At 39.6% G+C, this 26,706-nt stretch overlaps 2 protein-coding genes across 3 annotated transcripts in view; both read left to right on the plus strand.

Moving 5' to 3' along the window:
* The first annotated feature begins 2,525 nt into the window (after positions 1-2,525).
* On the plus strand, positions 2,526-8,354 carry laynb (layilin b). Its single transcript, XM_004544066.5, has 7 exons — positions 2,526-2,776; positions 5,079-5,385; positions 5,931-6,082; positions 6,430-6,474; positions 7,392-7,469; positions 7,566-7,683; positions 7,776-8,354. The coding sequence occupies exons 1-7, from the start codon at positions 2,704-2,706 to the stop codon at positions 8,101-8,103; spliced, it is 1,101 nt and encodes a 366-aa protein (XP_004544123.1). The 5' UTR covers positions 2,526-2,703; the 3' UTR covers positions 8,104-8,354.
* A 2,365-nt stretch (positions 8,355-10,719) lies between these two features.
* sik2b (salt-inducible kinase 2b) overlaps positions 10,720-26,706 on the plus strand; it is a 52,841-nt gene continuing 36,854 nt past the window's right edge. For both annotated transcript variants that reach the window (XM_004543720.5, XM_012917143.4), the window contains exons 1-3: positions 10,720-11,263; positions 14,794-14,910; positions 20,673-20,736. In XM_004543720.5, the coding sequence (XP_004543777.1) occupies positions 11,126-11,263; positions 14,794-14,910; positions 20,673-20,736 (319 nt within the window). In that variant the 5' untranslated portion in view covers positions 10,720-11,125. The remainder of the gene's footprint in view (positions 11,264-14,793; positions 14,911-20,672; positions 20,737-26,706) is intronic.

The following is a 26,706-nucleotide window of genomic DNA, read 5'->3' on the forward strand; positions in this document are numbered from 1 at the left end:
CAGAGCTGAAGAGTTCAAACCAAGTGACACAACTTCCACTCCAGCAGAGTCACTCAGAAAGTTCGAATAAATATCCAATAAAGCGATACATGAAAAATTCAGGTACAATTTTTTTTAATGAAGTTTACATTAGTGGATTCATTATGTTTGTCTTGCTTATTACGAGCTGTGCAAAGCAGTGAAATCCATAGGTCTATTTATTGTATTGTATGGATATAATTGGCACTTTGAAATAGGCTTAGTATCGCCTAACATGATGATGGATTTAAGGTGGATCCTGAGCTCGAGGTGTTGTAGTTGTAAGTTGTATTTTATGCAGCTTTGCTACTAAAATAGTCCCTCCTATATTATTTTCACGTTTCCAAACTTAAAAGATGAATCTGCCAGTGTCTCTGCAATAATCCTGAAGGGGTTGCTTGCAAAATAACAATTCTGGTTTACAGTCTAGCATTTGAGTCCTCACATGAAGTTATCCACGTTGCATTCCTGTGCTGAGCAAATAAGATTTGAGCCTGTTGCCCGATAATAAACTCAATGATGATGTGAGGAGAGGCTCAACAGTGGCAGGGTTTATAACACACAGTCACAGCTCTTCATCACATGACAAACATTTGCCTTCACCAGCCAATAATCAAATTTACTGCACAGGCAGCAAAAGACCAAAATGAAGGAGAGGAAATCAGTCCAGAGGCTCAGTCTCTCTAGAGATACCCACATGACCGACACAGCTGTGTCACCAACAAAGAGACAGCCAGCGAGACTGCTTGATCCCAGGTAGCAGACCACATGCCTTACTAACCTATGATTATCTGTCCTCTCTCAGCTCTCCACAGAATGGTATTTTTACTCCACTTCCAAGGTCATGTGTTGATAGCTGTTATTAGAGGACATGCAAGACCACAGGCTGAAGCCAACATCTGTGTTGTGAGTCTATGTGAGTGTCTTTATGTCTTAAAAATGTGTTTGATTCTTTCTGTATATCTCCACCAAAATAATCTTAACTCATCAGCATTACAGTGCAAGCAAGTACAAGCCTTTGATGGATACACTCTGGAAATTAGTCTGGAAGTCCTAAGAAGAGGGGCTTTCTATTTTTCCTATATTTTTCCTATCCATCCATCCATACAGATAAACTGTTTTCTTTATGTGTGTTTGTATATGTTTCCAATAAGAGAACTGTAGTGGAAATATGCCATTATGTTACTACGACTTAGGTTGAAATGTGCAGTTTTTTTATGTACAATTATCTAAAAAGTTATGATGGGATTTACCTGAAATATTTACCAAACGTGGGACTTTAGAGGTGCAATTTAGAGGATTTTGTGTTGGGAAGCAGGTACATTGTGCGTCATATGTTAACGTTAACAAATACTTGTGAAATTAAAATAAGACAAAATGGGGGGCATTATCAAAATATTCTTAAGAAAACATCAAAAAGCATGTCCAGATATGCTTCTTGATGCAAGGACTCACCTGATGCAGGTGCAGATTGGGCACTTGTCTTGTGATCTGATTGCACACTGACAAGTGAAGATAGCAAACAGATGGGTGACTATGTATGCAGTCTTCAGTTGGTTTTATGGCTGCAAAGGCCAGTGCATATAATTCAGTCCACTCAGTTCCTCTTGATCAGAGAAAGACCCCCACCCTGGAAATGACTACTGACTTCACATTCATTTAGAATAGTGATGAAATAATTTGGCCAGAAAGAAAAATATCTGGTGGAGCTGACGTTGAAATTTGATTTATTTCCATTTTATAACTCATGACTGATCCAGACAGTCTAACCTCAGTCATTTCTACTCTGAAAATTAAGGAAACCAGACCAAAGCAATGAACAGGAAGTGCGGGTCTAAAAAAAAAATACTTTCCTCTTCCTCCACTGCCTGTTTTCCTGTTTTATGGGCAATCCCTCGCTCTCTTCCACCCAATTCCACTTTATCTTTTACTCTGTAATAATCTTACTTCGTGTCCTTACTGTTTATCTCTCTTTAAATGTTGTTTTCACAGTGTGGTCTAAATCATTTTCCTCTAAACGTATTACTTACTGACGCATTTCTTTTAGTTGTGATCAGTATGTTTTTAAATAAATAAAATACAAAAAGCAGCATAATATCAGATCAACTTGTTTATCAGAAAGACACAATGAAAAATTGAATTCTACTTTTAACGAGCAACACAACATTTTGAAGTAAACCTGTTTTTTCCTCCTCTGAGCTGTTTTTCCCTGGACATGGCACTCAGCCAGAAAGAATGAAAGATGCTCATTAACAGTTTTAATACAACGCGCATGATATGCACAAAGAACTCTATTCATCCTATCATGGCATCAGTATATATGAAATGGGACTCTGCATTGTTGATTAAGAACTGCGCGGACTTATACCTCAGTGATTACAGCTAAAAAGAACACAAACTCTATTTTTTCTTGCGACATATGTACTTTTTTCTTTTTCTTTTCTTTTTTTTTTCAAAAATCGGCCTCTGTCTCTCCCTCCTGGTTTTTTTTTTTTTTTCCGCCTCAGCAGACGGCATATGCACGCCTTCAGCAAGACGACCCACTTTTAGGCTGAATAGACTATTCTGCTGCTCCCTCTGTGTCATCACTGTGTTTACCACGGAGGTCTGAAGCTCAAGCTCATATCCCAACTCCCTAGTTTACACCTTATTTACGATTCCAGCACACTAGGTGAACATGTAGAGATGGATTTTATGAAGCTGTTTGGCACTGTTATCGCCGTTTTGTTCCAGCCTGGCTCCACTTCTAAACTTAATGGTAAGAATTTCCTTCGAAGTGGGGAAAACTCCCTTAAAAAAAACGTATAGTAGTTTTATTTCCGAGTTGTACGAGTTTTGTTGTTTTTGTTTTGTTTTTCGCTGAGAAAGCTTCGATAATATCTGAATGACAAGACCATGAGTTGTATTTGTGTTGTTGTTGTTAATGTTTAAGTTAACGGGCTTAAACCAGAACCGCTGGAAAACTTGTCCTCGGTGTGTGTGTGTGTGTGTGTGTGTGTGTGTGTGTGTGTGTGTGCTATAATCATAAACAGACAGCAGTCAAACTCACAGCACAGCAGCATGCGATTAGGTGGGCGAACTCATTTAATATGAGGAAGAATTATAATTTAACACCTTTAACTGTACTATAGCGCATCAGTAGGACTAAAAGGATACAATAATGCTGCTAACTATAGGCCTAATCACAACAATAGCCATAACTACGCCAACATAATGTAAATCCGTATGCAGTATTGTAGTTTTTCCCCTCACAGTCTCCACTGCGAGCCAGTCTGAAGGTATTTCTAGCCCATGGTTTGATCCCTTGTCTCTCCCAGGCTAGCGTAAGCGACGTGCAGCAAGTAGCTAACTAGGATCAATTGATTGTGAAAAGCTGAAGAGACTGGGACAGTTGCAACACTTTTTGCACTTCTCTCAGTCACTCTGGCGTTGTTTGGCTTACTTCTCGTCTGGGCAGACGTTGAGATCTTGGTCATGTTTCCCTTGAAAGAGATATTAATCTCAAGGGATTTCCTGGTTAAATAATGCCAGTGATCAAAGGAGACTAGCCAGACTGCTTTGATTTGATAGGAAAACAACAGTAACTCAAATACCAACTCCTTACAAGCAAGATATGCAGAAGAGCATAGCTGAACACACAGTATATCAAAGCCTTGAAGATGATGGGCAGCAGCAAAAGACCACACCAGGTGCCACTGCTGCCTAAGAAAAGCAATGGAAGCTGAAGTTTGCATGGGGTTTGCAAGATTATAAAAACATCGCCTGGTCTGATGAGTCTTGATTTGTGCTGTGACATTTGGTTTGCAGGGTCAGGATTTGGTGTAAACAGCAGGAAAGGATCCATTCTGCCTTGTATCAGTGGGTCAGGCTTGTGGTGCTGGTGTAAAGGTGTGGGGGACATTTTCTTGACTCACTCTGGGTCCCTTTGTACCAACTCAGTGTTGTTTAAATGCCACAGTCTACCTAACTGTTGGTGACCATGTCCATCCTTTAATGACTGTAGTGCCTAATGAAGGTTCTGATTAGTGCATATGATGTATCACTCAAAATCTTGATGTGACTTTTGAGAAAGTCAGAAGTTTCACATGACCCAGTCTCAAAGGATGTTTGCACCATGAAGAAACTTGATTAAATCTGACTAATTCATTCATTGCATAACTACTATTAATTAATGATAGTTATAAAATAGCAATGACTTTGCTGATCTTGATTTAACTTGCAGATTCTGCTGAAGACAAGTTCTGTATGTTTTTATTTTAGTTAGATTTATCAGCACACAATGTCATTTAATTCAGATTTTACCCTTTTTTAAAGTTTGGTTCTTAGTTTTACTTCAGTTTTACTAAAATTGTTTATTCATTAGTTTAATTTTAGCAAACTTCAACAACCTCGCACTGCAGCGAAACACAGCCACGTGTTTTCGATTGTTCTTGGGAATGTATAGGCAATCAGAACACAACAAATTCAATTGTGCATTTTAGTATAAGAAAATGGAAACAAGGGAGGTTTTTTAGCCTGTCATGGTCTCATATTTCTTCATTCTTTTCATCAGATGCAATAGGATAAAGTGCGCATAAACTAATTAAAAATCTAGAAAACCTAGAAAAACATTATTCTGATGACTGCTTTGATATGGTTGCCCTGCTCTCTCCCATGACAAAATATCATGTACCAGCCTGACACACTTAGTTTGATGGATGTGGAAGTCAGAAAAACAGTGATTAAAACTGAGTCTGGACATACAGAGGGTTGAGACAGCAAATTTTGAAATGTGAAAAAATGAGAGTAAAATTATTTTTACTGGAGTGAGACTGATGTAGAAAAAAAACCCTTTTTTAAGCCCTTGAAAGTAAAGGTATAAATATCAGTACCATCTGTACCATTGCAGTGGAAAGAATTTGGCAATGCAACCCAAACATTCTGGTTCCTATTTTTTGTCTGTGACACTGTAAGCAGCTTAAAATCTTCCTGCCACACAGATACCACAGGAAGGGTTCAGAAAACAAAAACCCTGCATTTATCATCTTGTTTTATCCTCAATGCTCCCGGTTGGCGTCCAGGGCAAAGAATATGCCGGAGCGGGACACAGCGTCCGTGTTACAAGGCGTCCTACATCCACGACAGCAGGCGAAGGCTGACCTTTGAGGATGCCAGACAGGCCTGCAGGTTGGACGGAGGCGAGCTGCTAAGCATCGAGACGGAAAGTGAGCAGCAACTGATAGAGAGGTACATACAAAAGCTGACCAATAGAGATGGCGACTTCTGGATCGGGCTCCGTCGCAACCCGCAACGTTACAGCGTCGGGACGTCAAGCCCAGGTTGCCCCTCGCAGTATTACTGGCTGGATGGAAGCAAGGCTAAGTTCAGGTTTTTCCTCTTTGTTTTGAAATATATTTTTCATCTGTGTAAATGTTTAAGCTGCATCTGTGAAAACAGTAAGAGTGGCCCCCGAGACAGTGTGCTGCAGATGGAAGTGGAAAAAGGCTGTATTCAATGATGACTCAGAAAAAATATTGGATTAGGTGATGTTTGTGTGGGAGTGAAGGAATGTCTAATGTCCTTTGCAAGAATTTGGGATTAAGATAGAAATAAATGACACACTGTTTGAGCTCAGGACAGCACGGTGGTGTGGTGGTTAGCATTGCTGCCACACAGTAAGTGGGTCCTGTGTTTGAATCCAGCATCCACCAGTGAAGCTTGCACGCTCTCGTTATATCTGAGTCCATTCTCTTGAGGTACCATAGGTTTCTCTCGCAGACCAAACACGTGCAGTTTAATGAGGTTTGTAATTGGTGATTGTAAATTGCCCATAGGGGTGAGTAAGAATAGTCATCTGTCTCTGTCAGCAGTCAAGCAAAAGAATGAAAGAAAATTAATATATAGTCTAAACTTGTGCATCTTATTTGTTGCAGGAACTGGCACTGGGACGAGCCATCGTGCGGTAAGGAAATGTGCGTAGTTTTGTATCACCAGCCCTCTGAAACACCTGAGGGTCGTTTCCTGTTCCAGTGGAATGATGAAAACTGCAGCTCCAAGAACAACTTTGTCTGCAAATACGCAGAAGGTGAGCTGGTATGCCTCACACATACCAGTGATCTAGCTGGCTTAAGAGTGCTGGAAAATGTTAAAATTTGGTACTCTTGGTTGTTTTTTTAGTTCCTAAATCTACAAAACTAGAATTTTATTGTCTAGGGATCGCTGCTACAATGTATCCACTGCTGCCAGCAGCTAAAACTAAACAGAAAGAGTTTTAATGGTATGTTTTCTTACAACCGACATTAAAATATAGCTGATTACATGAAAAGAGGGGAAAAAATGACTCATTTCTTTCCATAAAGCAACCTTTAGTAGTCTCACCCATGTATTGCTTTCTTCCTCTGAATAACACTAATTTATTTCCCTGTTCTGCAGAAAAAGTACCAGTATTTACTGAGGACAGAAACACAGCACATGCAGGTACTTGTCAGCTTAGAAATGCTAATATTAGAACGTGATACAACGTCTGCTGTGTACTGTGCATTCTGAAAACAACCATGTATTCCATGTAATGTGATCGCATGAAAATTTTTATATTATACATAATATTCTGTATGTTCGATTACATTTTGTTTATTGTCCTTTGAGACACCCAACACCTGCAGGAAGCATCCTAATCAGATGCCTGAACCACTTCGACTGGCTCCTTTCAATGTGGAGGAGCAGCAGCTCTACTCCAAATCCATTTTGAATAACCAAGCTCTTCACCATTACTTTAAGGGAGAGCTCAGCCACCCTTCTCATTGCTTATATCTGCAGCCTCATTCTTTTGGGTATTACTACAGTCTTCATAAACACATAAAAGGCTAAAGAAAATTTATACATGCTTGTGACCTCTTTTAAACACCTTTTCTGCGAGAAACATGGTAAATGGGCTACATACTACATGCGTCATTCACCCATGCAAACATATTCATAAAAGCACTTTTTTTCTACTCATAAATCCTTTCTAGCTAAATTTCACACACATTACTCCGATAAATGCATTGGAGAGCAACCTGAGGTTCAGCATCTTGTCTAAGCATATTTGGTATGCAGACTGGAGCAGCCAAGGATCCAGCCACCAACCATATAAAGATAAAACACGAAGATTCTTTGGAGAACTCTATTTTTTTAACTGCTAAATTTTCTAGAAATTAAAATGCAACTGTCCTCTGCAGTAGAACTTATGCATCATATGCGTCAGCTGTAATAGTCTATCTATGGGTGAGTTTAGTGAAATCATACATTATGTGATATATGTATATATATATATCTATATCTATCTCATGGAGTAATCGAATCATTTAAAATATCTTTCACACGCACCTGTTGATTTTGTTTTCTGGTTTCTCTAGTTCCATCTTTGATTCCAAGCATACTGTCAACCACAGAAAGTAATGAAAGGATAAAAATAGCACTACCTGAATCCTCTGGTAAGAAAGGAAAGAAAATATTCTTGATACTCTGAGGTATGTTTTGGGAAGCTATGAAAAACCACTGTGTCACAAGCAAAGTTCTTTTGTTCACAGTATCTTTCTCTGGCAACACCCTCGACATTTCCTACATCCTTTATGCGACTATCCCTGCGCTACTGTTGCTGTTGTTTGCAGCTGTTGGTTTCTTTTGCTACAAACAGCATGCTAAGAGGTAAAACAGACAGCTATAACAATTTTTTTTAATACATTTGATTATATGAGTATGTCCTGTTGATTTTAACTTTGGCCCTCTTTCATATTTAGGAGGAAGACAGAAACAGAAAGCTATCCCAGCAGATCAAAACAGTGGGTGCTAGCAACAGCTTCATCTTGCCCTGTGCAAGGACCTTATGCCTACAGTGACATTACCAAACTGCCTCACACTGCTCTGGACAGCAGGATAGCAGCAGAAATCATGACAAAGTACTCCGGTTCTCCGTCCCATGACTCCCTGTGCAACGATTATGAGAATGTGTCGTGTGTGGACAATGAGAGCGGCTTTGTCACCAATGACATTTACGAGCCCTGCAGAGCTCAAAGCCGGCGCTGCCGCAGTCAGACTGGATGGGTGGAAAATGAGATCTATGGATAACACCGGTGTCTGCAAATGTCCGTCAACCACAGACAGACTACAGTTACACTGTGCGGTGCAGGATTTCTAAACAGCTTGGCCATATCTGTACAGGTTTCACTCAATTTTCTAGTCCTGCATGTAGAATGTACTGTCTGCAAATCAGTGTATTCCATAAAACAGGGGTTCTTAATGTTTTGTCCATGACTTGGTATTCACGTACACATGACTTTATATTTCTGATGTTTTAATAAAAATGTGTTACAGTCAGACCAATGGCACTGTTAACTCCGTGAATCACTGTGATAGCATGCTGATAGATGTAGACACATTGTTTTCCATATTCACCATCGTAGTATGGATGCCCAAAATTGCAGACTAGTTCCACACACTATATAAAGCTGAAGCCGATCAAATCTGATTGAAAAAGAAAAGGATGAGAAGTTGAAGGATTGCCAAAGTGATTCTGATGAGGGCACAAATGTGTGTATACAATTTCATAATAATCCATCCAACAGCTGTTGAGACCCTTACTGTAATCCACTAATCTTATAGTGGCACTTACTACATGACAGGCTATGCACTGAAATGCAAAGGCTGGAAACTGCAAAAATATAAAACCAAATCATGCCATAAAGGTTCTAATATTTCATAAGGTTAATGAAAAGTGGGTGAAGATATTACAGAAAAGTGGAATATCAAAAGCATTAGTCTATTTATCGCCTGGGGAGAATGCACAAATTTCCAAGGCAAATTTTGATCCTGTATTAAAGTAATTTAGGCTAAAGGGGCAGGCCATCTGATAGACTGCTGATAATGCTGTCCTTAAAAATTGTGTTATATTTTAAGTTAACTGAATAAATGGTAAGACCAATTCATCAAGCAGCTAAAGATGCAGGTCATGTGTGCACAGGTCTCTAAGCTAAGCTAACAGAATGGGCTTTGAGGGGTTTTTTTTTTTCAACTCAAAGAAAAACACATATTTGTGCCCACTTATTTCCTTTGTTCAGTTTAAACCTTCGGCTCTAATAAATTATGCAACATTACAGCAGCACTAAAGTTTTTAGAAGTTTTAGGAGGCATTAATGAAACCAAAGAAGCATTAATAGTTCAGGTCATCTTGGTGGTGCAGCAGCACTGCTGAATCTGACATAACAGATTATGCAATTAGCCTAATCCTGCAATATTGCACACCCACAGAGTTACTCATTTTGTAAACAATCGCACATTAAACTACTCAGCTTCTCTTTTTACGATAATGTCAAAGGATATGATGAGTCAGAAGACAGAGACGGTTTGCTTGTTGGCTTGCTGCTGTGATGGAGACTCCAACCCAGGGACTTTTTTGACCTTTTCTCTAAACTTGAACTTTGGTGTCATCCCTGTGTAAGGCTTCCTGTTTGGTCTCTGATGTCAGAGCCCAGCAGAGAACATGAGGAAACACCGATGGCTGAACTGCTGTGGCCAAAATAAACCTCAAAGTTGTGCGGTTTCCTGACTCCACCTGATTGTGCACGAGGTTCAACTTTCCCACTGATCTGACAGAAACTTGAGGCCAGTTTAAAATATATCACACGTTAATCAGTGCATGTGCATTTCCATGTTCATTTTTAAAGATCACTCTTTACGTTACATATACAAATGTCTGTGTTTTTTTCTAAATGTGCACTGAGTGGGTGTTGGATCGGTGTCTTGGAAAGATGTAGCAAGCCCAGTAAGGAGAGGCTGAGTGTGTTCTTGGAGAATGTTAGACAGGAAATGCCAAAAGCACATCTGGAACTCTTACATTCAGGAAGTCAATGCTTGACAGCGGAGGCCTTCAGAGCGCTGCTCTGCCTGCCTGCTTAGCAATCCACTGTTCTCCGTTTGACTGTCACTACACAACATGAAGAAAAGCAGTGCCAGTTGCAGAGCTGTGCTGTAATTCCGACATGAAGATTGCTTCTTTTTCTGATGTGTAGTTAAGATATTTTGGCTGCATTCTTTGTTTAATAATAATATAGATATACTGGTGGGATCTGCTTTAAAGCTGCTTGAAAGCATGGAGCGTAATCAGTCAAGCACTGAGGAAAAGGAAAATATGGAGCCTCGCTTCAGTTTTCTACTTTTGCCAACAGATGGTGCTGTCATGTAGCTGACAAAAGTTTCTTTGTGGCTGATAAAATGTCTGATTTTATATGGAGCTCTGCATATTCCATTATGTAATGTTATAGATTAGAAATAATGCACGTTGCATAGCTGGATTAATCAGCTATCTATATATATATAGATAGATAGATAGATAGATAGATAGATAGATGGTTTTATTGCTTCTTAAATTTTTTATTTTTTTTTACTTTTTTTTGCAGACCCCACTCTGGAGGCTTTCAGGCCGGTTCAGACCGCTTTTAGCCCCTGTCTCCCCCTGCATTTTTCACTCGCAGCTGACAAAAGCTTATTAAACACCTGCAGGGCAAAAACTTCAAAGTTACCTATGCGTGCAATCAAGAAGGGCAGGCGAGCAAACAGATTTCAGAATAGCAATTTTACCGGTTGACGTAAGAGGTGGGTCTGGTTGTCCTGGCAACCAATTGGCACTGAAGTGTGGAGCGGCTCGGTGGCCCCGCCCCCTGTACAAATACCCCTATGGCTTTGACGTCAATACACGTCAACCGGAGAACATGATGCCTCTTTGCAAGTCAACTCGTGTGCTCTGTCGCTGATAGAGGCGCCTCAAGCTGAAATATTATAGCTCTATTGTACTGACGAACGTGGTGTGACAGCCCGCAGGCTCAGCAAATGGCCAGCTTCGTATCGCCACACTAGCGGACAGGGTCGCCACAGTGGCGTTCAGGCGGCCGAGGGCGACACAGAAATCAACTTTGTGTATTTTAATGGACACGCTTCGAGCGGCGGCGGCGGCAGCAGCGGCGGTGGCGGGCGGTTTGTTTTCCTTTCGTCTTTATCTCGAGCTGCTCAAGTAAGCCCCAGTCTGCCCCTCGTGTGTCCCTGCACGTCTGGCTGCCTCCTACTCTTCCACTCAACAGTCCCGTTTTAGAACAGCATGGTCATGGCTGACAGTGTCCAAAAACCGCTGATCCGGGGTCCGGTCCGAGTGGGCTTCTACGACATCGAGCGCACTTTAGGAAAGGGCAATTTCGCTGTGGTGAAGTTGGCCCGACACCGCATAACCAAGACGGAGGTGAGTGTGTGAGCAAACTAGTTAGCCCGAAAGCTAACTTGTGCTACTGTTTTAGCGGAGTTATATAACTTTTATGCACAAGTTGACACCCCTAGATAGCGAAATGCTCTCCAGCACCGTGCACTAAATAGCATCTTTGGATCACATAACTACCGGCCACTTGGACTGCTCCGGTTCGAGCAACAGCTGGTGTGCCTGAAAGCTTGCAGGTACATGAGCAGTGAATGACTGCACGTTCACCCCTCTCAGCTGACATCACTGCCAGTAAAAAAAATAAATTAAAAAAAAAGGTCTGACCACTAGCGCTGCTGGGAAACACAAACTGCAAACATGCACGTTTGATTATTATTCTTATTTATTTGATTTTCTGCACATGTATCCGTTGGGTTAATGACCCAGACGGTAGCCACAGTACCTACTCAAGAGTGGTTGGTGCCGTATCTGGGGCATGCAGCATGGGTCGGTGGTCCCCTTATGTAATTCAAGTAATGATGTGATTTTTTTTTTTTTAGTTGTTTCTTATCCCAGCACTGCTCAGAGCTTTGTGATGAGCAGGGTATGTCATGCCAAATATGCTGTAATTGGAAAGCAAAGTATTTTGCATGCAGACACTGCTTTTTAGGGGGGTGGGGGGGTCGAGGGTCTTAACTAAGCTTGGAGTGATATTACAAACATTGCACACTCTTAGGTAATGCAGAATGAGAGCAGAGGGAACAGGGCTCGGGGTTTGTGTGAGTGTACTTCTGGTTTTATGTCAGCTTTGTCAGAAGGGCCCTTTCTCAACCAGTACCACGGAGTGCCATGACTTTCTGCTGTAATGACAGAGACACAAGGAATTTGCTGTAAAGAGTGTTCAGTGAGAAAAAGATAAGGGGCAAAGAAAAAAAAAAAAAAGCTGTATTGTGTGAGACAGTGATAAGACTGGAGAGTTGCTGCACACTTTGATCTCTGGAGCCTCCAACTGATTACACCATACAGAAAAAAAAAAAAAACAGATTTACATCATCCAGGCGAGACCCTTGGTAGGTTTAATGAATAACAAGGCAACAAAATGGCTCTGTAGACTCTTATCTTGTTACTCTGGTTATTAAAGCACGCAAAGTGGCACAGCATTAGTCTAGCCAGGTAATCTGCACCGTGTAACATTAACAGCTCTGTGAATGCAGGTTTTAAGTTCAGGCAAACGTTACACCAGGTGATTTCAGTAAGCGACTACACCTCTCCCTCAGCTGGAGTGGTATTAAAGATGAATGAAAACATGGGTTGTTTTTTAGGCCGGGTTTGGTAGAGGTCACTCAGTGATGGTCAGTATGAAGGACAAATGCAGCTGCCTAGCTCTGGCAGTGGGCCTGGCACTGTTGGTTTTAAAAATTTTTATTTTTATTTTACAGCAGCCAAGGTCGGCCCGAGTGGCAGGCTATTAACTTATGTGATGCCATCTGCCTTGAGAATTTGCCCGGGCACAAGCGATATTAGCATAGTGTAAAGAAAACCAGTGTACTGACACATGAAACGGCAGATGTTGTGTTACGATGTGAATGTGTGGGCATATTCCCGGACAGGTTTATCTCTGTGTAAATAACATACTCTTTCTGTGCGTGGCCCCTGCATGTGATACTGACCCATTCATCCCAGTAAGTACATATTGCAGCTTGTGGCTTTACATACTGTTGAGCCATTCCCTTCTGGTCTTGTGTGTCAAGTTGTACATCTATCCATATCTGATTATAGCGTCATCATGTCTTTCTGCTTTCATTGTATGAGCTAAATTCACCTCTAACTCATTGTCCTCCAGTGACCTTGTGCCAGCACAGTTCACGAGAAGTCTTGTGTGCTGTGTGTGGGTTTAGTTTTGTTGACAATGTAATCAGGTAGCACAGATCTTTTCATGTTAGGTGCTCTGTTGTCCCTCTGTAGCAGACCAAAGATTTTGAATCTCATGCCCGAAGGGTCTGCACAGGTAGCTGGAGTGCCATTAAAAGATTTAGATTTAATCCTGAATTGAACGCCTGCCTGTACGTAGCTAGGGAGATGATAATGGAGAGTGTTAAACCTATCAAAATACCCATTGCTGCTCATCTGTAAGTCCAAACTGTTAATATGTTAAAGGCAGGTCAGTAAGTTATAGATCTGTCGTTAAAATTAAAAGCAAGAATGCATTACATTTCCTTGACTTACTTGAATAATACCACTTCACTGACACAGTGGGCTTGAACCCAAAAACAAAATATGCAGTGCGCCGTGATAGTCGATCACTGCAACTTTCCTGATGAAAAATTTAGTAATGTGAAAAGAATCTGCTGTTTATATGATCGTCACGCTGCAGACAAAATGCCTGTGATAAGTGCCCGGATGAAAATCCAGTGTCAGACAGTATTATTTTGGAATCAGATAAATCCTCAAACCACATGGCTCTGTAACCCGACTTGCTTTTCTAAGATAGTACCCTATAGTCTGTGCTGCCACATTCTTGTTTTGTCTAAGCAGCTCCAGAAGTCAAATTTATTCAGTTTTATATCATGGAAGAATTGGAAAAATGTTAAATATTCACGTTTCTGAAGCAGTAACTAGATGCTTTTTAGAGATAATTGCTTAAAAGGAACTTGAATAAATAGCCACTATTTTGGTAGCTGATTAGGGCTACTAAAAATCTTTAAAAAAATAAATAAATAAATAAATTCAAAAGCAAAAGTTATATTCCTGTATTTCTTGTTTTGATTTTTATTTGAATTTCCCAGAAAGTCAAAATTCAGACTTTTTCCCCCACTCAGAATTAAGAATTTCTTTTTTGCCCTCATAATTCTGTGTGTGGGTGGGTAAATTAAAAAAAATAAAATAAATCAAAGTCTAATAAATTCTTTGAAAATATAAATTCTGACTCAGAATTCTGAATAAAACATTTAAATCTAAAAACTTGTTGTTTCAGCTCAGTGCTTTAAAATCCTGCCCTCAGGTGAGTTTTCTAGCTCAGTCTAACTGTGGTGTGATTGCCGGGGTCCCCTTTTGTTTACTCGTTCAGCTTCGCTCACAGATGCTTGGAGCACTTCTGATGAAATGATGTTTATGAGACAATCTAAAGATGAGATGTTAATGTTGCTCTGCTACTTCCCGGCCAATGTTAATCAAAGCCAAGCGTGTTGGAAGTTTTGCGTGTGTGATTTACACTTGTTCGTGTCATTGTGGCCGTGTGTATATCCAGTAAAGCAGATGGTTGCATCAGTGGGATCTCCGATGTAATATTTCATTATTTGAAGGCTGTTTACGGAGGTTTCGGTACAAGCTGTATTTATCTCACGAACAGTTTTCTTATTTCCACAAAAAAAAGGCACAAAGAAACCCCGAAGAGGAGCAGACTGTCCGCCTTTGTTGCTTGGAGAACATTAAATTCCTGTCTGCACTAGTGTTTGCGTAAATCTGGGGAGCTCCTTGTCATTGTCCATCAAACTCTGATGAGCTTTAACAATGACTCCGTTGTGTGTTATTAAAAAACTGATTGTTTACAGTTGTGTTGTTGATGCTTGATTCTGCAGGTGGCCATTAAGATCATCGACAAGACCCAGCTGGATGCCGTCAACCTGGAGAAGATCTACAGAGAAGTTCAGATCATGAAAATGCTGGACCACCCCCACATTATTAAGCTCTACCAGGTGAGTCTTTGGCTTCATTGTGTGTAGCGCAGCATCTTTTGAGTGCCAGATGGGGACTAAACGATTAATCTTTTTCGATGTGCTGATTTCATCTTTCTACTTTGATTTGGACTACAGCATGGCACGATTTTTTTTTTCTAGTCTCTGGTGCATTTTATGTCTCTCCCAAAAGGAAATATTTGTTAATTGTTATTCCCCTGTGTTGCAATGCTGTGAAGATAAGTAGTCTAGTGTCATTTTTTTTTTTTAACTTGGCGTTTGTCTCCCACTTGACAAGCCTTGATCAAGAGTTTTTCCAGAGATTTATTTCTGTCTTGAGTGCTTAGATCTGACTTTTTCTTTAACCCATCCAATCCCAGTCTCTTGCGATTTGTCACAGACACTGTAGAGGTGATGTTGGAAGAATGCCCAGAGTACTGCATATATTTAAACAGGAATTTAACAATTTACGAAAAAGTTTGTCAGAACTTATTAAAAGCGTCATCACACAGGCCCAAATTAACACGCGCTGCTAGAGTGTTTTCTAATGTAAACTTCTGTAATGGGTGCTCTGGCTTAGTCTTTATCATCAATCAGCCCTAACTGTGCAAACAGTCTCACAAAAAAGACAGAAAAAGAACATCATGGGTCAATATTTGTGGTTGGGGAAACAATGTTTTCGGGTGAGTAAGGATAACATGCTTCAGAGTGTGGAGTAATTTGTTGAAAATGTACATTGATGAGGACATTATGAGTCATTTTTCTTTCACCCAGAAAAGTTTTCCGGAGCCTGTTGATATTACTTTCGTCTTTTGAATGAATACGTGCACTTTTCCACGTCTCCAGTCAAAGTTTATCTTTGTGAAGGCAGGGGCGAGATTGTAATGTGTAACATGCAGTGACTGTGTGGACCCAAAGTAACAGCTGTTGAAGGGCCCAAGAATTTGCAAGGAGACATTTATGTGGAGGAGAACTTGCTGTTGTTGTAGTAGTAGTAGTAGTAGTAGCAGTAGTAATAGTAGTGTGAAAACGCAGGAGCAGTCCAGGTCATTTTCTAATGCATAAGCACACAACTGTGGCCTAGCAGAACCTGCCATTGCAGTTAAAGATATGAGTGCATAGTTAATGACTGACTGGCTCTCTGCACTTATTTCATCTCTGTATGTGTTGCACACTGTATGAAGATACCAGCGGCAGAAATTTAACAAATTATTTTTGGATTCATCATATGTGACGTGTGTTTTAAAATGAGTTGTAACTGACTGCTCGACTCCAGCACGAGTCACCGCGTCAGTTTGTATTTGCTAAAACAAACTGAAACCACAAATGTTCCGTCAGACCTTAATTCACCATCTGGCAACAACTTTATTTTTCAGCATGCACTGTCAGTGCAGTAAAAGCATACCTGGATTTAAAAAACACAAAACACACACACACTTTGTAGCGCTATCATTCATAGATTGACCTCCCCATAGAATTGTGCGGCACATGAATGTCCTTCAAGAAGCCTGGAGAACTATTCCCAAAGACTACTTAAAGAAATTACAAGAAGGTTTGCCTAAGAGTTCAGGCTGTGTTGAAGAATAAAAAGGATTTTACTTCCAGCTTCAAGCTTGCCTTGTGTACTGTTTTTATTTACGTTTGCACATATTCTTAAATTTTGTGGCACCATCAGCAAACAATGCCAGTTTGGTGTTTTCTTTTGTTTTTTAATTTGCAGTAAAATGTCTCTTTGCCTTGAGCTGAGATTGTTTTCAGATGAAGTACGTTTCAGTGGTTTCTTCACCAAGTTTATTTTTGGATGATATCATGAGCACAAACCATTAAATAGACAAGAATGCTGAAGAACATGAACTTTTTTCTTCCCCTTCTGCAGACAGAGGAGCCAGTATGTTATACTTCAGTGTTATACTGGTTTACATCTGAATGCACGAGACACAATCCAGAGTTTGATAATTGGACATTTAAGAGCTTTATTTCTCATTTCTCCTATGGAAGGTCAAAAAGTATGTTGTTGAACAAGTGTATTTCACTTTGTACACACTTTTTTTTTCCTTCTTTTTGATTACATGCTGCTAATTGGGGTGAATGTGATTTGATTTTATTTTAAATGTGGTAATATTAATGTTTTTAATTCATTAGTACTATTAAACCAGAGCACATTATTAGCAGTATGAGCATATACTGAAAATATTTCAGGGAAATAAATCCTGCATCTAAATAATTTCCCATGTGCCACCTGGGCACTTTTACAGCATTCAGATAAATTCAGTCAACTCACAAAATAGTGTTTTCTAAAGTGAACGACCGTGATTGTTGGACTCTCTTGGCGTTTTAGACAGCCGAAGGTAAACTCATTTCACATAGTTACCAAGTTTAGAGGGGACAGGGCCTTCTCTATTGTGGCTCCAAAATTATGGAATAATTTGCCCATGCATGTTAGAGAGGCCCCTTCACTGTCCACTTTTAAATCACGTCTTAAAACCCACTTTTATTCCTTGGCTTTTAACCTCAGTGAGACTTAGTTTCTTTTTTTTAATGCAGTAGTTATTTAATTAATGATTTCACTCTTCTTTTATTTGTTTTTTATTTATATCTCATGTAATTTTATTTTACAGTTCCAATGTACAGCACTTTGTGTCAGCTGTGGTTGTTTTAAAGTGCTTTATAAATAAAGTTGATGATGATGATGATGATGGCCGCTGCTTTTCACAAAATAACCCTAACCACTGATAACTCAACAGTTTTGGTGATTCAGTTGTATTACATAAGCCTTTGGGTCCTGTTACATTTACTGTGTAGGAAAAGTAAATGAGCGTTCATTATCATTACACAACCATCTGGCACTGTTCCAGCTTTCTGTTGAGTTATTTTGGTGCGTATCATTATTTCCAGCAGCCTAACCATCCAATCAGCGCCGGTCAATTAGTGATTTCCTTTCCAATCTCATAAACTAGGATTGGCTCTGTGGCCCAGAGGAAAGCTGCTGCCAATGAAGGCGCACAAAGATACAGGACAGCGGATCCGGACTCTTGTTTTTCATGTGTCGTGTAGCCTTTTCTTGTATTGGCCCCTGATCTGACTTCCAAACTTTTTTTGTCCATCTTTTAATCCTCTGGCTGTTTTTAGGGCTTCAGCTCTCTGCTTTCGCTCTTATTCCAGTCGATGTTATTTATTGAAAGAGGTTTTGTTATTGAGAGTAATGCCAGTACAATGTGTGTGCTTCATTTGAATATGAGTCATACTAAAGAAAAATGCTTGAATCCATTAAGGATAGTATTGGATTGACCCTGACCCCATGTCAGTACACCGAACACTGCAATCAATGGTTGGTGTGAAAACCCATTCAGTTCATTACATTTAAAGCTATAAATCACTATTTCACAGTGCTTTTATTAAAACAATATACTGTAATGTGATTAATACTAGAGTGGTAGCAGCTGCAATTATTATGTTATTTATTTATTGGGGAGGGTTCCTATCTAACTGCAGTTAGAGGTAACTATAACTGACAGCTTATGCAAGCCAAACATATTTAGTTTTTTGGTTTTGTCAACTAAACTTTTTATTTTCATACTAAAATAATTTTTTAAACTTCAGTTTCCCCCAAAACTACGATAAGTTTTTACTGAAACTGCTGGAAATAAAGTGCTCTTCCACTGGAAGGATGTACAGATGATTAGTTTAAAATGACTTTCTGCACACCCACCTTTACCTGACACATTTTACCTTACCAAACAAAAGCATGTGCAACACAGTTATATGACCAAAAAAACTTAATTTTCCAGTGTGTTGATTACTTCACCAGATAACAGGATATCAGACTTTTTTTCACTCAGTGCTATTATTTTCCTAATAACTGCTTTATTCCTTTGCTTATAACAAGCCTCCTGTCTTGTCACAGAGGTTTAGCTACTTACTGGCTTTGTTAGCTTCTTTAAGCTAGCAATCTTCTGAAGGTGACTGAAGTGTCTAATTAGATTGATTGTTAGGTTTTCCACATGTTGGTGAACTTGTCTTCACAAGCACGCATGAAAAGGTCCAGCTCATCATCAAGCATAAGTGAAGCTGACCAGCCGATCACAGAGTCCCGAGTCTAGGATGTTGAAAATCAGCAGATTCATGTCATTGTCAGGTCAATAAGTCCCTTAGTTAACAGAGGAAATTAGAGGTGCTCTTTATCACAGTCTGATACTTAAAGTAGACGGTATCTAAAATAATGTTTAATAGATCTTCAAGCGTGAAGTTATCTCAAAGGACAGCCAAAGCAGCCCACAAGCACTAACACACAGTGCATTTCCATTTATTGGTTTTTAAAATTCAAACTATGACATTTTTCAGAATTTACTGCATGTCATCAAACTTTTCAAGCAGGACTGGCTATATCAAACCCCTGTAATTTTGTTTGTCATGAATTATTCATTGTCTTGTTTACTTTGATCAGAAAGTCCTGATGATGAAAATTGCCTTGCTTTTTATTATTTCCACCACTTAGACTGTGATTGTTGTGCTTGTGATAGTTTTGTTTGTTTGTTTGTTTTTGTCACAGGTGTCAAAAATCATTCCCTGCAGTTGCACAAGAGCATCACTCTTGTTCACTAATGTGCATTACCTCTAAAATTAAAGTAGAAGAATAAACTGTAGATTTTTATCACATGGCAATGTTGGCACTTCTTGCAGATGTTGCCCAAAACATCTGCTGCATCTGTCTGCCCTTAGCTCTGCTGCCTTCCCGGATGTATGAACTTTAGAAAATGACCAACAATATAGGAAGGTAGCAATCCCATGTTTGTGTTATTCATGCACAGGAGAAGCTGTGAGATCAGCCACGGAATAAAAACTGCTCTCTCCCACAGTGGGCATTTTATCTTGTCAAACACGGGTGATTTAATATCATTAATAATGACTACATCTACTCAGGTGGGGCCAGTGCCAGGGCCCCACTACTCTCCATGCTGGTTTACTGGCACGCCGACATGAAACAGAGCCATCGTTAATACTATTAGTTACACCTGTGCTTTTCCTGCTGCGCCAGGTCAAAATGTCTGTTGTGAAAAGGTTTATTTTCCATTAGATGCTGTATTGGCTCTCAACAGAGTACCAATACCCAGATTTAATTCATCAATCGGTTGTAAACAGAGGACAGAGAATGTGTTTGTTACAAAACGAAGACCAACCAAAAAAAGAGGAAGAAAAAGACTTTAATTTCCTAAATCCATGAATCGGTCAGTGTAACAGATGGAAAATTGATCATAAACAATGAGCGTGGGATTTCTAGTGTGAATGTCTGGCTCGCTGTGTCTGATTCATCCTCTTCTCTGCATCTGACTCTCCCCTCCGCATTTCATTCTATTCATCTCCTGAGTGTTTCTGCTTCTAAATCGGTTCTCCTCCTCCTACACAACACGGCACCGGGTGAGGATGGAAAGGCTTTAAGTACCATTCAGATATACTCAACAACACCAACCGTCCACCTCCATTCTTTTACATGGTTGCCATATTTAGACCCGTGCCATTCATGCATTTAGTTTTTCTCACGATTTTACGAACGCCAGACACTGCAGTTTAAACACACATTGAGCCCTGTAGTCAATTGTGTGATATTTCTGGCTATTTTTATCTTTTGGGGTTTTTTTTTTTTTTTTTTTAACTACTACTACTTTTTCTTCTTCTTCTTTCTTTTTATTTTTTTTTAAATTTATTTTTACTTAATCTAATTCTTTTTGTGTGTCTCTTTTCCCCCACCCCCTCGGCCCTGTTCCTTCATCCTCTCCCTCTCTCAGGTGATGGAGACGAAGAACATGCTTTATTTAGTCACGGAGTATGCCAAGAGTGGGGAGATCTTTGGTGAGTGATCTTTTCAAGTATACGATCAGTCTGCCCATTGCTATTTGCGTTCTTCCCATATCAACTGAAAAAAAATGTACTCTATTGCGTCAGTAAGGTTTTTGACAAACAAGGAAGTATCAAAGTCTTGTTGAGCTTGAGTTGCTATTACGGTTATCCCAGCCTCAATCTCAAAGGTCATATGATTGATGCAAATCTGACACGAGTATCCTGTGACCCTTGTCATGTGCTGCTGGTAATTGTTGCAGTAAATGTGCTGACATTTCTTTCCTGCTGTATAAAATGACGTCACCCCAGGCCTGTAAAAGCTGCCAGAGGGCAGCCTCAAAGGGGAATAAGTTCGATTTATTACTATCTGTACTGCAGAATCGCCCACACTGGACTGGTTTACTGCACAAATGTTGAGATAATGCATGTCAAGGAGATAAGATTCCTTTCTTTGTCCTGGCAAGCAACATGTCATTCCTCCTCTTTCATTAAGATGGTACTTAGATTAATTTTCAATGCTCCCTTTGTTCAACTCCCGTGGGATGTTTAAGAGCATTTGTCATATACTTGTACAGGTACAAGAATGGTTTCAATTTATTTTCTTTTTTCCTTTATTTTATTTTTTTGCACCATACAAATAGTAATATACCAGAAACCAAGGAGGTTTTATAGGCGAATCTTCCTTTCAGAATCTGTAAATCAGAGTGAGTCCTTGCAGCTAGTTTTGTGCAACCAAGTTTCCAAAATCCAAAGAGAATTATTTTACTATCACTGAGAGAAAAAAAAAAGTTGCAACGGTTCACATTGAAATCCTTTTTGTTTTCTGTTGATCAGCAGATTTATTTGCCTAACTGCTGCAACTGCATTAAAGTTTCCTCTTACAAAACAGATCGGTGCACAATTTTGGAAGCTAAAGCTGTAACCAGACTTAATACGCTGTTCTTGATCTTTCAGACGAGCAACAGTCATAAATTTAGCTTTCACTTAAAATGTGGCTGTGCCTGACTGGATGATTGTGGTTTGCAGCTTTGTTTAAAACTGCATAGTGACTAAAATAAAGTTAATTTTAGACCAAATAACAGAAGAACTCATCAAAGTTATTTCAGAATGACTCATCATTGTGCTTCTTCCACCTAGCTTGAAATTCTTTGGAATTGCTAATCCTGAAATAGCTGTTGGCCAAAAGACCAAAAACCAAACGTACAGAGATTTCTTCATTTACTCGTCAGATGAATGGTGAACAATTCGGATTTCTAAGTCTGAAAGAAAACCAGAAGGCTCAAATGTGAAGGCTAGATAGATTAGGAATGTGCCAATCAAAAAGTTTGTTTCCTGCTGTCATGGTCTCTGATATCTGCCCACACTGACCTGATCGTGGTCTTATATTAATAGGCTGAGGAAGAATCTTTCTTTCATGACAAGCTGTTTTGTCATTTCTTCAAGTAGTCTTCATAAATAGTTTTCCAGGCTTCTTGAAAGATATTCAAAGCTCTTCTTCGATGTTGGCTGCCTTTTGTTCCATTGTCTGTCAAGATGATCCCCCACTGCTCCAATAATGTTGAGGTCTGGGCTCTGGGGAGGCCAATCCATGACTGTTGGTGTTCCATTATGTGTTTTTCTGTCCAGGTATGCTTTTACTGCATTGACGCTGGGTTGGGGATCATTTTCATGTTGAAAAATGAAGCTGTTGCCCACTTTCCACATGGGATTGCATGGTGGATCAAAACCTATTGGTACCTTTCTCCATTCATAAGTCAATCTGTTTTAACAAGATTTGACTGGCTGAAATGGAGCCCTAAACCATGACAGAGCCTCCACCTTGTTTTACAGATTGCTGTAGACACTGTTGTACCTTTCTCATCACCTCCTGTGTCAGTTTTAACCAAAGTTTTCACATTTGGATTCATCACTCAATAACACCTGTTGCCACTATTTTAAAAAAAAAAAAAAAAAAAAGATCAGTCCTATTCTGGAGTAATTTGACACTCTTCCAGTGAAACCACTTCTCATGAGATTTTTGTAAACAGTAGATGGATCTGGCACTTGATCCATATACATCTCTCATGTCCTGTGTCAGGTCTTTGTTGGATATGTTTTTTTTCTCAAGGACATGACATGGCAAATGCCGGTCATCTGCTATAGATGGTTCATTAAGTTATCAGTTTATTTTAGGTTTGCCACTTCTTTAGTCCTCTACTTGTCCAGTTTCCACAAATGTTTTTAAGGTCACACTGCACACCATGCTGAGATATGCTAAGTGTTCAGCTAACAGCTCTTTGGAAATCATCTTGTTGGTACAAAATTACTATATTATGTCTGACAAAATATGTTATCGTTGACATTTTTCATACATTTAACTAATGAAATTGGAATAAATCCAGTTTTTAGTTTTTTTTGCAACAGGCTGTGCCTAAATATGCAAAATATAAGGAAATGTATTTTGCAAATAAAGAAAGCTAAATGTTTTGCTGTTAGCTTCCTTCATGCTGTCTTAGCTCTCCAACCAGCAACCAGTGCACTGCTGCTTATATGCGGCGCACTGAAAACAAACAACTACAGAGACCAACTAGTATGTAGGTTTATATTTGGCATTTAATGTCTGAATCTAGAAGATACAAAAAATGTTTTTTTTAACGTGAGTTTATTAAATTATTCTGTTTTTGTCAGAATCACAAACAAAATACACTGGTGCTGGAAAGGACAGACAAGTCAGAACATATCGAAAATAGTACAGGAAGATAAGAAGTTATCTCAGTCGGCCATAGCACCACATGCGCTATATCGCTGCACAACACACACACTCAGTTTGTACACTTTGTACAGACTACAATCTTCAATCCAGGTTGCTGGACACAAGCCCATAGGCATTTCAGTTTGTTGCATTAATTTATGGATTTTTAATATTTAGGTAAATATAACGAAAATAGTCTTTTTAAAGGATTCTGGAAAAATTCTAATTCAGAAAAAATAATGTAATACAAGTAATTATGAAGAAGTAGAATTATGAACACAAGTGTAGGCCTGTCTAATGTGGACAACCTGTAAGTGGCTCATGATCCAGATAGATTAATGGCCTCACCTGTTAGACAGTCTGAGAATGGTTGCACTTAGCCTGCTTCCAGACACGGGAATTGATAGGATTAGTCAAGTAGCAGTCAGTAGCCTATGATAAGCTTAATAGTCATGTCTTATGTGTGAGTGTATGTTGTTGTTTTATTTGTTGTTTTAGTGTCTTTGTAATTCAAAGAGCAGACCAGTGTTCCACTTGTGATGTTGACTCAGCAGCAACAACTACTGCCTCTGTGACCTAGAGAGAGCGGGGAAGCAGACCCAGAAAAACATGAATGAAACGAGTGTGGTTTAAAAACAAGAAGGAAGTACAGAAATGTACAGCAATAAGGATGGAGAGGCTCACATGGTGTTGCAACTAAAACTTGTATTTTGAGCAAACGGCAGTTTCTGCTAAGAGAGTTAAAGGGCGTAGCAACAGGAATTATCCGATTTCAAAAGGCTTTTTAAGCCAAAAGACTTTATTTTTTTTCTTTTAAGTAATGGGCATAGAAGCTTGCAGCAAATTTAAATTACATGGCTAAATATAAAAATTTTACATAAAATCATACAATGCTCATATGGACATATGCTATGTGTTCCCCTCTAGACACATAGACTACCGTATGGAAAATTCTAACTCGTCCCATACTGGAGCGACTGCTGTTGTTTCAAATAAGAACTTAATCTTATGTACAACTCATTTGAGCCAAAAGCTTTGAGCATTGAGAGCAGTCTGAATCCAGTTTCCCGTAGGTTTTTCCACTTATGGCTGTTAGATGCTTGCTGTTCAAGCCTCATGTTTTCAAACCGCATGACTGTCGATCAGAGGGAAGCCGGCCTCAAAGAAGGGTGGACTATAAAAGCATAATTGTTAATTTTAAGCTAAGTTAGGCAATTAATTTGTTCAGGGAGCCACAGGAGAAACTGGGACTGTTGTTGAAGATCGTACCGATAAACTGAACTCAGTTTATTTCAATATTAATTTTATCAGTTTATAAACTGCTGCTGGTAGGAGTACATGTTACAATTAGGTCTATAATGTGGCCTAATTGCCCACCCCTGTTTTAAGCACCCTTCTGTGTGCAGCTACTCAAAATAATAGCAGTACAAATAATAATTGCTTGCATTTCAATAATTTAGTTTCTTTTAAATATGAATCAGGAGCCAGGAAACTGTTGGGCTTGCTTAGCAGAAAGACTAAGAAATGACTAATGTGGTATAAAATCTTGCGGTTATAAATAAATTGTTTTAAAAGCGTTGGTATGGGTGGGTGCTTTTGGACACAGTCGACCTAGCCGGTTTTCTCTAGTTTCCTTCTATTAGTATTATTATTTTTATCGTCTAATTGTGTCCTGGCTGTAGAGAGTGGTGTCAGCTTAATCATCCAGCTATGAGCAAGAGTTTGCGCAATTCCCAAAATGTCAACCTATCCCTTTAAATAACCGATCATGATGATGGGTCAGCCTCATTTTCTGTAATCCATAGATGTTCTCATGGATCATCTCTGGGTATTATAAAACCATTGTGTCCTGATTCCTCAGACCCCTCTGCCCTGATTGCACAATGTAATGTAGTTGTGTAAGACATTTATATGTCATCATCAGCCGCAGCAATAGCAGCTTTGACTCAGCCAGGCAGACAACAACTGGTATCTGCAGCACTAGACTAGTATTACAGTATTCAATCTCGTGAAATTGAACAATCATTTCAGATTTCCAAATACACTTTGTGGAGGTGGATCAAGTCATGATGCACTCAGACAAATGGATAAGCTGCCAAGCCAGATCTCCAGTCTCTTCCTCCACAATCGCCCTCCAGAGAGTTGCCTCCGCTTTGCTGACATGATGAGTATCTCAGGTCTGTTCCTGGCCATAGGTTATAAAGAGCGGAATTTGTGAAGTTGTAGTGTAGTGCATGCCGTTACAGCCAGTCAGTGAAACGAAGGATGAGCCTGCAGTTCTGTCTTCAGACCAAATAGTAAATGGTGCTGTGGCAGAGCAGGAGGGGGTAGCATGTTTGTGTCTGGAGCCGCAAAGACAAAGAAGCGGATCTGGGTTTGGCACCAAGAGGCGGAGAGTGATGGGTTCATTCTTGCAAAAGGGTGGGTGGGCACAGCATAGGCATCGATGCCAGCTCGCTGATGTGCTTTGTGTCTGTCTGTCAGTCAGTCAGTCAGTCTGCTGCTCCACAGTCTGCCTCAACACCACAGGATGGATCAAACCTGGAAATTGGGTCAACCACAAATAAAGCAGAGTTGCAGAGAGCAGAAGCAGTAAGGGAGAGGAGGCAGAAGAGAATGGAGGCGAGAGCAGGGGACATCCATTTGAATTTGGAAGGTGGTGAGGAAATGTAGGGCATGCATATTTAAGAAAGCACTGCTGGAGAGAGGGGAGTATAATAGCTGGCAGTGAGTAAAATCACTCATGCAGATCTCTGTCTGGGTGTTGGGAAGGGAATGAGATACAGAGTGTGTTGACTTCAAAGGAGTACTCAAGCTATTTTTGAAAAACAGTTACTTAGACTGTCAATTTCAATTTTCCCGTGAGCCATCCTTCATATTGCTTGGTCACTTTTCAGCAGATCTGTCAGCCATCAGAAGCTTGGACTTCAGTGACATCAAAAGACAAACGGATGACTTAAAAAAAAAACTAGAAGTACTTGCAAGCTTTGAAGGCAAAAATATACCTTATATAAGTCTGTATATAGATCTTTCAGATACATGTGGTACTAAGCCTGAACTATAGATATTTCCTCAATAAAATTAGAAATAATAAAGAAAGAAGAAAAAGAAGAAATGCAGGGACATTTAATTCTACCGTTCTACAAAGACTTTTCAAGGTCATCTCACCAACTGCTCTTCGATCAACTAATTAGTGTCGGGGTGGCTTCTCAAAAGTTTTAAGTATGCATTACTTATTTGTACGCTCCAAA

This window comes from Maylandia zebra, linkage group LG14 (assembly GCF_041146795.1).
Source record: "Maylandia zebra isolate NMK-2024a linkage group LG14, Mzebra_GT3a, whole genome shotgun sequence".
NCBI classification, from domain to species: domain Eukaryota; kingdom Metazoa; phylum Chordata; class Actinopteri; order Cichliformes; family Cichlidae; genus Maylandia; species Maylandia zebra.

Bases quoted from the DNA above. Each gene is read 5' to 3' on its own strand.
- laynb (XM_004544066.5), top strand. From the start codon at position 2,704: ATGGATTTTATGAAGCTGTTTGGCACTGTTATCGCCGTTTTGTTCCAG. The intron at 2,777-5,078 runs GTAAGAATTTCC...GTTGGCGTCCAG, and splicing joins CTCCACTTCTAAACTTAATG to GGCAAAGAATATGCCGGAGC. The intron at 7,470-7,565 runs GTAAGAAAGGAA...TTTTGTTCACAG, and splicing joins AGCACTACCTGAATCCTCTG to TATCTTTCTCTGGCAACACC.